Genomic DNA, 13,680 nt, shown 5'->3' with positions numbered 1-13,680 from the left:
CAGCCGTAGACCAGTTCTGTTTTACACTTGCCATGTTTTAGACTTTCCCAGAAACTCATTTAAATCACTTACTAAGTGGATAACAATACAAAGAAAGAATTTGATGTATTCCAACCAAAGAAAGTAGTCGGTTTAAGTGTTTACAAGGCTATTAGCTGCAAATATTCTCCAACTGAATGGATTCTCAAAGGTTATATCACCCACTGAGCAAAATGTAATTTGGAAAGGGGTAGTCTATTCTGACTGGGCTATTATTGTCATTATTAATGGAATATTAGGCTCTATGTGAATCCAGCTAAAATGTCTGGAAATGAATGGAAAAACTGAATCCAAGTTGAGCTCCAACCCTGTTACCTATGGAGCTGCAGATGCTGCTGTTGGCCTGTGCTGTCCGGCTGCAGCCGCAGTCACACTGGTAATCCACAGCCACCTCCAGACGGTCCTTGAAGCCCACCGGCTTAATGGTGAAGCTCTGGTCTGTGCCGTGGGGGGGGCAGCTCCTCGCCTCCACACTCACGTTGAACGACACCTATAGGAAGACAACAGGTGGACAGCGGGTTTTAGATACACCACTCAGCTATGGAGTTACAAATGGTACTGATGGAAAAAGGATAGACAGAGATCAGAGTTTTAAACAGACAGTAGCAGTATCTATACAGCCTCAGAACCAGTGAATCATCTTTTGGTTCCATATTTCTCAACGAACTGATCCCACCCAGTCATCTTCATCATATTTTTTTTTATTTCATTTTTGATTATTGGATATAATTTCAGATAAACTTGGTGATTATATTCAATTTTTTATATTAGCTTGGGTTTAGCTTGGGTCTCCTTTCATTCCCCCTTATTTTTTTCCTTCAGTATTTTTGTTATTTAGTTTCTTCATCATTAATTCAATTTTCAATTCAATGTGCTTTATTGCCATTAAAGGATTAACAATTAAGAAACAATACTGCCAAAGCAATACGGTATAATACAATTTAATAATTCAAAACAGCATTTAAATCATAAATAATGTTACATTACAACAGGTCACTGATATAAAGTGACAATAGTTTATATACTATATATGGACTATATAGAGTGACAATATTATCTTTATTATTCTTCATTATTCTATGCATATGTGCTGCTAATTATATTATTCTTTGTTTTCCATTGTAATTGCTTCATTGTATGAATTAATCCTTGAGGACCAGGAAGACTAGCTGTTACTGTTACTAAGGTGGCTGCTAATGGGGATCCTGATAAGTCTTTACATTTAGCCTAACACACACACCACTCCCACAAAAGTTTGGCAGCAAGACTGCGGATGTGAACTGTGCATGACCCATTGTTATGTTTACACATTCGGCCTTAACTCACCCAAGGAAACGTTTACAGCGCATAGTTGATGTGGATTTGACTCGCAACCAATTGAGGGAGATGACACGAAACCAACACCCATTTGGTTGCTGTGAGGAAGGAAGTCTTAAGAAGAAGAGAAACCCAATCCTCTCTGTTCTGGCCTGTTCCAACATGAGCAGGGCCCGACTGGTATTTTCCTCACTCCTCTGAACTAAGTCACAGCAACCATCCTCAATGCTGCCTGTCCACAGTAGAGCTCAGGGTTTTTTCTTGGTTTGTTGTTGCGACAGATAAAATGATGCTGCTATAAATCTGACTAATGCATATGTCAGTTTCACTTCAATGGCTCCTGTGTAAACCTATTCCAAAGTCCCAAAAGCAAAAACACAAGATTTACAACTTTGAAACTAGGGTATCTGGTCTTAATGACTGCCCACAAAACAACAACATTCACATAACAATATACAAATCTAAAACAAGTAGCATGAACACTGAGGGAAGAAACAGCTGTAGAAATAATTCTGGAGGTCAAGGAGTCTTGTAAGTTTGACTATTCTCATCCATCTTGGCTATGTGTCCCCTCGGACAGTCAGAAATCCACAGGGTTGCAGGGGAAGCAACATTCTGTGCTTTGAAGCTCCCACTAGAAGCTCTTGGCCCTAAGCAAGACAAACTTAAGGCTCAGACCCAAAGCAAATATTACACCCTTGCAGCCACTGTCAGACCTGCTGATCTTGGCCACAACAGCTGTGTGTATTGATCTGGATCTTCTAAGGAGAGAGCATCCCCTTGTCACAAGAGCTCTCTATTTCTAGGCTTATCAAATGTTATTTCCCATCTCATCTCCCTTTGCTTTCTCTTTGGGAAAAGCAGTTGAGATAGAGAGTTGAGGGGAGAGGGGAGCAGAGGTCAGCGACTCTTGCTGGGTGAATCTCTGTTTTCTGCTGTGTGAAAGTTGACAACAATCACATTCTCCTCTTCAAAGAAAGATATCACTGATTATTTACAGTGCAAGAAGGTAGCACAAAATAAGTATAATATAATAAAATCGATGAACTTGTATGAATCCAACATGCTGTAATGTCCGTACCGGGACATTACAGCAGAGTGATGCTGTTGGGAGTTTCCTCGGACCAACACACAACAAAAGCTCATTCACGATACAGGAAGAGTCTGCGTAACATGCTAGTGAAGGAGGGTCCATGCTTTCCTTTCTGCCTGCAAACCTCCTCCACTACAACGTGGGCAACTTAACGAGTTAACAAGGGACACAATTGGATTTACTGTAAATGTGAGTCATGAGGAGGCCAGTCCACCCAATCATGTGGCTCGTTAGGACAACTATGAAGTTGTGGATTAACAGAGGGGGGAAAAACTAGCGGGAATTGGAATGGGAGGGAGTAGGAGTGGAGAACGTGGTGGAAGAAGGGAGAGACGATGCATTTCAGCTCAACCTAATGAGAGAATTCCTCACTGCTTACCTGGGTCAATGAGTAATGTAATTCAAGTCCAGAGACCGAGAGAGTGGGAATGTGGGAAATCAGATCAGGGAGGGAAAAGAGGCAGACAGCTACTAGGCTGTGTTATGGTATGATGTAAGAGGTGGTAGACAGCTGACAACATAACATTCACAAATCTTCATAGCACATGTACATACAAACACAAAGTATTCAAGCAGGCAACAACTCTGATAACAAACATTTTCTGTCTCCCAAAGACAAATTCTAAAATCTTAGGAGATTCTCGTGACCCAGTGGGGGGTTTCCTAATGACAGAATGATTGTTACCATGGAGAAATAATTTGGATGATGGAATTCTTATGACTGCCTGAAATTCAAGTAACGAGGACGCAGCCCATGGAGAATGTCAAACAACTCATAATCTAATTCAAATGCTTCAGTTTCTTCAAAAAGACGTGGCATGTTCGCGCAGACTTGGCTTCATTCATATGCATGAGCCTATTCAGTAGTCATGCCGTTCTGAGAGCGCTGCAGTGAAAAGGATACTGGCTCAACTTTATACACTCCAGCTAGCAGCTCTCCTCTCGCTCTTTTATTTCTTTCATGGCTTGTGGTTTCACAAACCTCCTTCTGCCTACTTTGTGTGCGAGGTCATTGAGATGCAGCATCAGGCTCCATGGCAAGCCCACAGAGACACAGTGACTGACACCTGGGCTTCGGCCTGTGCCATGTCCTCAGTACAGAGTGGGAAGCTTGGCACCCAGTGGACAGTGCCACAAATGCGCCTCTACCCCCCTCCCTTTCCCTGCTGAGGACAAAAACAAGAGCCCATCACCCAAGCTCTCGAGATGGTCCATTCACTGCCTCCGTCACCTCCCTCCTCCACCACCCATTCCCATCCTAACATTGTCCCACACAAATAAAGATGCTGGGAGGGAGGCACGGGGGGGGGTTTGGGAGAAGAATTCCACAGGGTTGGGGCTCACTGCGTGGTGGCATGTACAAAGTAGCCCCTCGCTAGCATTTTCAATGGATCCCAAACTCAATACAAACCTTCTTTGAGACCGGTATAGAATATAAGGGCACCGCTGGAGGGGTTCGGACCGTGCAAAATTCAAAGCAATTAAGACGTGCACTCATCCCGCATCACCTGACCTTTGTTTTTGTTCAGTGAGACAAAAGGGGAGAATGCCATTCCAATGGGGTAAATGCCGCTAACATGTTGGACACAGGCCCAAGTAACAGCCGTGGAGAAAACACTAGTCTTCTACCATTCAATTTATCATTCCCGTCCACGACACATACTCTCACTGAAAGCACTCTTCTAAGAGAGAGACAGAGACAGAGACAGAGACACAGAGAGAGAGAGAGAGAGAGAGAGAGAGAGAGAGAGAGAGAGAGAGAGAGAGAGAGAGAGAGAGAGAGAGAGAAAAAGAGAGCAGTGAGAACTCCAAAGAGCACCAGGCAAAGGACAAAACCCTGAGATATCTCTGGGGACAATGAGAGAGACTTGAAGCATTTCTCATCGCTGTATATTCCCTGTTGATTGAATCCAGCCGAGAAGCGCCAGAGCAAATATTCCTTTAGGAATGAACAGTCTCTGCCAAGAAACTTGTTTGATGGTGACCTTTCCTGCTTAGAGAAAAAGTATCATCTGCCTAAAAATGTACCAAAAATAAATCTATCTGAGGCAAATAAAATACAAATAACACAGGCAACACAAACAAGCAGAGATTTACCACCTACAGAAAAAAGAAGGGAAATTGGTACAGTTAGGATCAGTATGTGGGTTGCACAAGACTTGTGTCCTGGAGTAAACTGTCTATCCATGATGACTTAGCACTCTCAGAAACTCAGTCAGTCTGGGTGATTTTCATTACACTGTAGCTAAAGTTCTTCACAGGTGCCAAAACTGTCTCTTTGGTAACAGTGGAGGACGATATAAACCTCCCCTCCCCCTCTCTTACACAGTGCAGTTTGATTTCATCCAACAGGACCTCCACTCTAAGAGGATTCAAAGGTCACACGGCGTTCGTCCCAGGCTGCCAAGTCACAACTTGCTTTCTTTAGTCATTGGCTATCATTTAATGAATAGCAGAACAGAAGGAGCACAGCCTGCTAAAGCTTATTGCAAATATACACCCGATAGTGAATCTGTCCACAGTCTAAGATTACATCCTTACAGCCCCCTTGGGTTGCATCATGAGACCTGGGGAACATCCGCTGCCTTCAGGTGGCAGAAAGAAGCTGTGAAGCCTGAGAGGCCCTGGCTAGGTAATATAGGGCTGGGCGATATGGACAAAATCAAATATCACAATATTTTTGACCTAATACCTCGATATCGATATTGCGACAATATTGTAGGGATGACTATTGGTGCTTTCACAAAATAATTACACAATGAGATTTTTGATAGATAATCAACAGTAATGTGGATATAATGACTAAGTGGGTAAAGGCAAATAATAGAACAGCTAGAACAGTCTGGTAAGTTCAGAAAATGACATCACTTTACTGTAATGCAGCCTTTAAAACCAGGAAAAGACAACACTTATGCCATATCACGATATTACAATATCCAAAATCTAAGACGATATCTAGTATCACAATATCGATATAATATTGATATATTGCCCAGCCCTAGGTAATAACCTCTTATTCTTGTCCAGCAGTAGAGGTAAGATCATTTTGTGTCCTGTCCTGAGCAGTGGTCTGTCTTGTGTAATGTCTGTCTTGTCTTGTACTAGGAGGGTCATGTACCAGAGGGTCATGTACCAGAAGGTGACTAGTCAAGTCACGCTATATCTTTGTATGCATTTACCACAAGCATAATACCAGCACCATTTATTTTCATGTTTGGGGAAAATAGTTTGTGTCAAAATTGCAAACTGCATGTGTTCTGACTGAACAATCCACCATTAAACAGTCTGAATTTTATTAATTTCAGTGCCTTTGGATCTCGATTCAGAATACCATTTAGCAAAATGTGTTCATGGAACAACTGATTTATTCAAAAACCGGCATCTTGAAAACAACATAATAATCCAATCATCTCTCCTATTGAGCAGAGATTTGTGGAGATCCAAAAGCCACTGGATAGTTAAAATAAAAATCGAGTAAATTCCTCTTAACCTAACAGAATGAATATGTGTATAGCTGAACGCAAGCATGTTGCTAAAATATTCAAGATTTTCCAGGGCCTATGAGATGAGTAAAATATTCAGAATTTGACTGAAGGAGCGAAGGGAGAAGAGCAGAAGAGGCCTGAGGGACTCACAGTGTCTCCTATCTTCAGATCGGCACACTTCCTGAGGCCCGGCAGCGGCTGTCCGTCCTGGCAGGTGGCGGTGAAGGAAAGACTGATGTCTTCCGGTTGGTCCCACACCGTCATCTCCACTTGGGAACGGATGTTCTGAGAGAGATAAAGGGGAAGTCAGACACAGAGTTTGTTGGTGTATTATTAGAGAGTTAGGGATCACTTTTTTGCATTGCTCAAACAAAAATTGGCCAGTTTTCTATGACATAAAAAATGCATCAAATCCATCCAATCCTCAACGATTTCCAGTGGTTGCCAATCTGCATGTAAAATCCTTCCAAAGTCCTGAAACTAGAGCCACGTTAACATGCTACCCACTCAGCAATCTATTTTAAAACCACCTCTGACTGCCTTTGAATGGCTGTTACTCAATCTATTTGAGTATATTCAGAATCTATTTGAGTAACAGAGTGGAATAGAGTAAAACATGAGGGAATGTATTGCATTTCTTAGGCAGATTTCTACAATTAATCTCGCCTTTTCTAATCTTTACCCAAAACCACAGGGCCTGGGCATGGATGCAGATTGTATGTGTGTGTGTGTGTGTGTGTGTGAAAGAGAGATGTGCTGCAAGCCAGCTGCATCTGGGTCTGTGCAGCATGTGCAGACCTAAATGTGTAGTCATTTGTGCATATTCACTGCTACACGACAGTGACAAGGATACATCAGAATCGTACTTGGTGCACACAGATAAGCATGCCCTCACTCTCACACTCACTCACTCTCTGTCTCTCTCTCACACACACACACACACACACACACACACACACACACACACACACACACACACACACACACACACACACACACACACACACACACACACACTTACCCTTCACTGACCCATAATACAATCACAGCAAGCTGACAGTGTTTCTGCTACAATCAAAATTTATGAAAAAGAGATGGTTATGCAACGTAACCTCACGGTGTTTGGCGAAGCCTATATAGCCAGTGTGGTGAATCTAATGTGGCAGCTGGAATGTTAATAAGGTCATGAGTCACAACACTTCATTCTAGCTCCGTCCCACACACACTGAACATGTCAAGTCTTTGTTTGACACAAGCTACAGAGGATACGGTGTCCTTATGCCATGGGCAAAAACAAGTTGTTGTTCTTCATAACTGAGTTAAGGAAAAAGCTAGACAGGCAAAACCCACACAGTTAGGGAAACATTTAGGGAAAAGTTGACTAAATGCAGAAAATTCTTTGGTTTCAAAGAGCACAGAAAAACAAATTCTTTCTTCCTCGCCTCCTGAGAAAAATGCTCTGGCAATGGTAATCATATGAATGTCAGCCTTCAGTTTAGGGGCCAGAGAAAGGCGAGTGTGAGTAGCAAATAATGTGATAGTTTACATAGAGACTTATTAGTGTGTCTGTGTCAATTACCAACACCCAACTTTATTTTGGAGTCCAAACTTAGATTTTATGGCTTTACTGATTACTTTTAAGGCTCAGCTAGGTTGGACATTTTTACAAACAGGCTTTTTATTGTTTATATTATCATATTAAAACACTTTGTGGCAACTGTTTTGGAAAGAAATATATACTTTATACATATATTTATGTGGTAATTGTTTATTCATGATTAACACTATTATATTTTAGTAGACATGAATTGAAGAATAGCTGTATTGTAGACTTCAGAAAGCTCAGGGGCAACAAAAATATCTCAATCCCCAAAATAAATTTCCCAAGTCAACAAATCTGCCAGAATAAATACAAGAAACTAAAACCTGTTGCACAATGTGTGTTTGGTTTGTACCTCCATGCCTGACTTTTGGATTAGATTATATCACGTTTGCAATACGGAAGAAGAATGTAGGACACCCCCCTGCACCCCCAACCCATCCCACCAGAACAGCCACATCTCTTCCCTGACCCTGCTGGAATCCATTTCCTGTATGATCTGGAGCAGCAGGGGACTGAATTGGGCCCATAAACCTGGACCGTTATCAAAGTGCTGCAGTGGTGTTGGTGCAGTATGACTCCTTCTGGCAAGAAAAGGATGACCTTTCTCATCCTTAGGCAATGCTAAATAGCTGAACCTCAACATCCCTTCTCAGTTCTCGTTTTTTAGATATATTCCGTGACAAATGTATTTCTGTCGCGGTGTGATGTGGCCTCCTCCTCCCCGCAAAAAAAACATATCACAGATTGGAGTTTTAGTTCTACAAACATTTGTTGGAGGCAGAGCTGCGCTGCAGGCAGAAAATCTCATTGTTTGAGTTAAACCTCAGTGGGCGAACATGCCAAAGAATCAGTTTTTTGCTTAGTACAAATTAGCTAACTGGCAAACTTGAATGGCAAAGAAGTATCTTTAGTCAAAACATAAATAAAAAATATAAATGTCAATGACTTTTTTCTTCATTCAGTCATGATTATGGCATGATATTGGAAGGTCAGCAGGCTAGTTAACTAGCTTGAACTTGGAAGGTCAGCTAGGCTAACTAGCTAACCTTGTTAACTTAGTATGGTTAAATTGCTTTTTTCCCAGCAAGAGCGCAAGGCTAGGGCTGAACGATTTTGAAAAAATATCTAATTGCGATTATTTTGACTGATATTGCAATTGCGATATGATTTGCGATATTAGAGGGAATGATAATTTTTACATCATTATTCTCATTTTCATTGAAAAACGTATTCAAAATGATTATGGTGTGATTTTTGCGGGGATCTGTACCAAACAAAGATGTTTTCTTAAGTCTGTAGAATATGCTGTGTAGGCCAGGACATCTCTGCAGCACGACAATATTTCATTTAAAATGGTATTTTGACACACATTTCGCCTTTAACAAATATTGCTCCTCCTGCGATTTGGAAATTGCAGTAGGCCATATTGCTATTTCGATAAAATTTTGACTAATTGTTCAGCCCTACACTAGGCTTCATAATATTAGCTAGCTCCTCTCTTACTCCTTGCCTTTATCACTGGGCTTTAGTCTAACATTACTTGGACAGAAAAACTGTATTTCTTTGGCTTCGTCACCTGCTCAAATTGTGTCACAGCAGAAAGGCTTAAAGGCTTAGGCTCTCTTTTTACTACGGTCCCCGTTTATAGCTTTCTTTCTCAATATCTCTCTCTCGCACCTTGACTCACACACATAGACACACACACACACACACACAGATAAACTCTCCTGCTCTCACACACAGACACTCACCCTCCCTCCTTACACTCAAGCACAGATTTCCTTTACTTACATTGTAGGCATTGATGATAAGCTGAATAATATTCTTAGAGTCCTGGTCCAGGATTTCTACTGTAGTTCCAGGTATCAGTGCAGTAAAATTCTTCATACAGACATAAAATAACAAGAGATATCATTAGTTCATATTTAAATGTATCGGAAGAGGAAAGCCAGGATAAAAAAGCAAAATGAAATTACCTTATAAATGACGTACAGCCGCTTGGTTACCGCAAAGATAAGATAGATGTTATTTTCTGCCAGTTTCTCTCCCAGGAGGGCCAGAGAGGGATAGTCCTATAGAGAGAGAGAGACATGGTGGGGGGCATATGGGTATTTTATCACATGAACAAAGATCCCACCCATATGCTCCCACCTCCCTGTCAGGAAGTTTGTGAAAGGAAGTCATTGCTCTTCTGATCACAGTGTTGTGTTCACATTACACTCCCTGCTCATGCCTTTTTTCTTACGCCAAGAATGAAGTCTTGGCCTGAAAACAACCTCAGAATTTCAGATTGCTGTGTGTTGGTGTAGTTACTGAGATTTCCTTTTCAAAATGGACCCTGAGAAATACTAAATTGAAGTACCAGTCCAACTGTCTCACAACAAGCAGAAACAAGGCAGTGTGGTCCACACACAGCAAGGGAAACCAGCTCAACTTGTTTAGGCATTACAGTTCACAAGTTCAATCCAAGCATGTATTCAAATTCACTTGCTGTATAGTATAATTTATCTACTGTAGCATGATGCAACATGGTCATACTATTGCAGGTAAAGCAACTCAAACAGATTAGTCTTTGGAAATGATGTAGTGGTTTTAGAGGAAAATACCAGATAAACAAATAGAATATTTTTAATGCAATTCATTTTGACATTACTTTGTGCTCTACATAGTGCAGTGCAATCCACATGATGCTGATCAGGTTTTTACAGCATTAGCCCTTTGTCTTCTTCAAACACTGTAGGTATTATTATGCGTGAAAGGCTCTCTTTGATTCAGTTCTGTCTCCTTAGTAGCTATGTAGTAGCTGGCAGCTTAATGATTAGAGAGGCAAGATTTAGACCATGAGGTCACTGGTTTGAAAATGCATGCTGAGGATATTCCCCTCCTTACCACAGACCTGCTCTTGAGCAATGTACTCACAAGCCCACAGTGCTATAATCTGGTTTTACTGGGCAGCTCCCAGGTGTGGAAGTGTGGATTTGTGCAATCCTCCCTCTGCAACTGCTGCTAATAAGAGCATGCTTCTCCTCAACTTGTCTGGCTAAATAAGGATTTAAAAAATTGCCTCACTTCACTTCAGCTTAAGTCTCTTCAGTCTTTCTTTGGTCCAAAGACTGAAATAGCTAACCTAAGCAAATTGGGCATGAGGAAAGTTCTCAAATCATGTTATTTAGGCTTGGATAAGAGCCAAGTGGAGGCAGAAACCCTCAAAAGCTCCGCATACCATCTTATGAAACTTATGAAACTTAATCCACGTCATCCAAGGAGGCGACAGGCTCAACATATCAGCTATGTTTTTAAGTCATCCCTCTAAAGCAAACATCTCTAATTCCAAAGTCCAGTCCTGAGTGGATTCAATAAGGAACAGTACCTCAACCTTATTGAACAATGCCAACATGGCAAGGCAAGCATGAGAACACGTAATGAGAAAAAGTCACGCAGTCAAATACAGGTTTCAGGTTTCTTGGGGGAGCGTGTGGCTGCAGGGTGAATTTGCTGCTAGAAGATCTGCGATAATTCCCCTTTAGGTTCAAATTTCAAAAATGAGTAGCTAGTATAAAATTCACCCAAAACTGCTGACTTTTGCTTTGTATCAGAGCCAAACAACAGGAACGGCAGCTCACATCTCCCTTCTTACCATCTTAGTGGAAGCGCTGTATTCGTTCTTGTCGTTGAGGTGGCACTGCCCGTCGTGGGGCTGGACCAGGCCTCCCAGCTTGCCGTCCAGAGCGAGGTGAGGCACATCGTCTGTGGTGAAGACCAGCAGGTGGTAGGCCTCCTTCCTCCAGCCTATCCTCTCCTGTTTAGAGGGTACAGTGGGTTAGGACACAGAGGAGATGGCTTTTGGGGTTGGTGTAACTTCAAAGTACAATCGTGTTACTATTATTTTGGTGTGGTTATTTACAGTATGTGGAAGAAGTACATGGAATATCATCTTAAAAGTCAGCATAGTCAATATCTGTGACACAAGTAATACTGCAAGACTATGAAAGAAAAAGAGCTCTCATAAAGACATCCCTATGACAGATAAAAATGATACATCAACACATTAAACTGATAGATGGATTTATATTCTGGGCTCCGTAGCCAATCATCACTTCATTCAAAATCCATTCCGGAAACGTTATCGCTTTCCACAAGCTTGAGCACCACTGATGCAAACAAGCAGACAAAAACTACAGAGAGAGTGTAAGAGCAGCCAGAGCTTTCTCCAGCAGGCCCGGGCCAGGCCATTATCAATGGGGAAACAGAGGGGGACAATAGGCGGTGGCAGAGTGAGCATTAGAGAGTGCTGACTAATGCATGACCCTAAACAAACATAACCTTTCAACCAGTGACAGAGGCATGAAGGCAGCCATTTGTAATTCCTTTGTCCATTATATGCCACTTACAGTATACAATAGAGCTGTGGGACTTGCCTATCATACAGAGGCCTCTGAAGAAGAACCATAGCAGTGATTGTGTCATTCAGCCGTGGCAGTACAGAAAATAGGTTGTGTGAGAAGGTTTAATTTCACATCTAGGCCTGCCAAGGAACAATCACTATTTCCTGTTGTTGAGGGCATTGGAGGGAAACAACTTTCTCTCAAGGAAACAAACTCATGGAGGAATTATGAGCATTAAAAAGTCAGCGTTAACGATGCCACCCAACATCACATCCGGAATGATACCCACATTCTATGCTATGATGATGATGTTTTACTAAGTTTCAAGATCAACCAACATGGTCAGATTAGAAATCTAACGGAGCCTGATGGTTTTGAATCTAGAATATTATTAATCACATTGTCGGCATATAGCATTCTCCTCAATGCAATGTCTATGTGGATCTGTGCTAGCATGGCTCTTGTTAATAAAAAGCAGAAGAAGCTATGAACTAGCCTTCTGCAGAGCAGCAACGATTAAACGATTAATCGATTAGTTGTCAACTATTAAATTAATCGCCAACTATTTTGATAATCGATTAATCGGTTTGAGTAATTTTTTAAGAACAATAAGTCAAAATTCTCTGATTCCAGCTTCTTAAATGTGAATATTTTCTGGTTTCTTTACTCCTCTATGACAGTAAACTGAATATCTTTGGGTTGTGGACAAAACAAGACATTTGAGGACGTCATCTTGGGCTTTGGGAAACACTGATCAACATTTTTCACCATTTTCTGACATTTTATAGAACAAACAACTAATCGATTAATCGAGAAAATAATCGACAGATTAATCGACAGCTGCAGCTCTAGCCTTCTGTTTTACCTCCCAACAAGCAAATTATTATACGTATTAAACAGGATGGTGACTATTTTAAGTTATATCCATGCTGAAATAACCTTCACATCTAACGGCTGATTAGGATTTACTCTGAATGAAATAAGAATAGCCAACATCAATCAAGCCTTGGGCCCGCCCCAGCCCAGCCTCCTAACCAGTGAGCGTTTGAAACGGTGCAGTTACAGTAAATTACAAGGCAGGAGCTAGTTGGAAGGAGTCATTCTCTTCCTGCAGAAAACAATTAAACTGGGAGAGGAAAGCAGGGATAGGACTGGGCCTGCCGGTGACTCGTCCTCATGTTTAACCAGCTGCACCAGACTGCACTTCCTGTCTATCCCCCCTGGTGCTTTTAATTAACAAGCAAATAGGCCAGCCGCTCATCAGGGGTAGATCCCAGTAGTCCAACAGTGGCTTTCCTCTCTGTCTAACCCTAAACATGGGGCGGTCACTAGCTACAGTCAAGTCAAAGTTCATTTAAAGTGCACATTCAAAGAATCTCAATAGGTTGCTCAATAGTAGAAGGATGTAACTCAGTATTAGGACAAACAGGAGATTAAGAAACAAGAAGAAACTCAGTCAGATTAATGGGATGCACTTTTCCTGACCGACAGCTCACCTTACAGACGGCGGCCTGCAGGATGGCGTCGAACCCGCCCTCTGGTGCGTCCCGGTTGCGAGACACCATCTGCTTCTGCACCTCCTCGTTGAAACGGTCCACCTTGTCCGTCAGCGAGAGGAGGTGCCGGAAACCGAACGAGGGGACACAGTTGGGGAACAGCTTGTATCTGTGGAGGGTGACACATGCAGAGATCCAGACAGTCACCTCAAGGCAGCAAAAAGCTTGTTTGTTTTCTATTGTTTTGGTCTGAATTTATGTC

General features: G+C 41.8%; 1 protein-coding gene across 1 annotated transcript in view; it reads right to left on the bottom strand.

Annotated features, from left to right (window-relative positions):
• Nucleotides 1–13,680, bottom strand: part of itgb5 (integrin, beta 5) — a 44,199-nt gene that overhangs the window by 27,246 nt on the left and 3,273 nt on the right. Inside the window, exons 5-10 of the mRNA XM_071538830.1 lie at nucleotides 13,419–13,587; nucleotides 11,175–11,336; nucleotides 9,514–9,609; nucleotides 9,329–9,418; nucleotides 6,085–6,219; nucleotides 355–529 (exon numbers count right to left, since the gene is read on the bottom strand). Of these exons, the coding sequence (XP_071394931.1) occupies nucleotides 355–529; nucleotides 6,085–6,219; nucleotides 9,329–9,418; nucleotides 9,514–9,609; nucleotides 11,175–11,336; nucleotides 13,419–13,587 (827 nt within the window). The remainder of the gene's footprint in view (nucleotides 1–354; nucleotides 530–6,084; nucleotides 6,220–9,328; nucleotides 9,419–9,513; nucleotides 9,610–11,174; nucleotides 11,337–13,418; nucleotides 13,588–13,680) is intronic.

This window comes from Centroberyx affinis, unplaced genomic scaffold, assembly GCF_046629955.1.
Source record: "Centroberyx affinis isolate AG114_WGS23_722 - 3 ecotype Tasmania unplaced genomic scaffold, CSIRO-AGI_Caff_v1 ptg003356l_1, whole genome shotgun sequence".
Classification (NCBI taxonomy): domain Eukaryota; kingdom Metazoa; phylum Chordata; class Actinopteri; order Beryciformes; family Berycidae; genus Centroberyx; species Centroberyx affinis.
The sequence above is the reverse complement of the archived record's forward strand: the minus strand, read 5'-3'. Positions and strand labels throughout refer to the sequence as shown.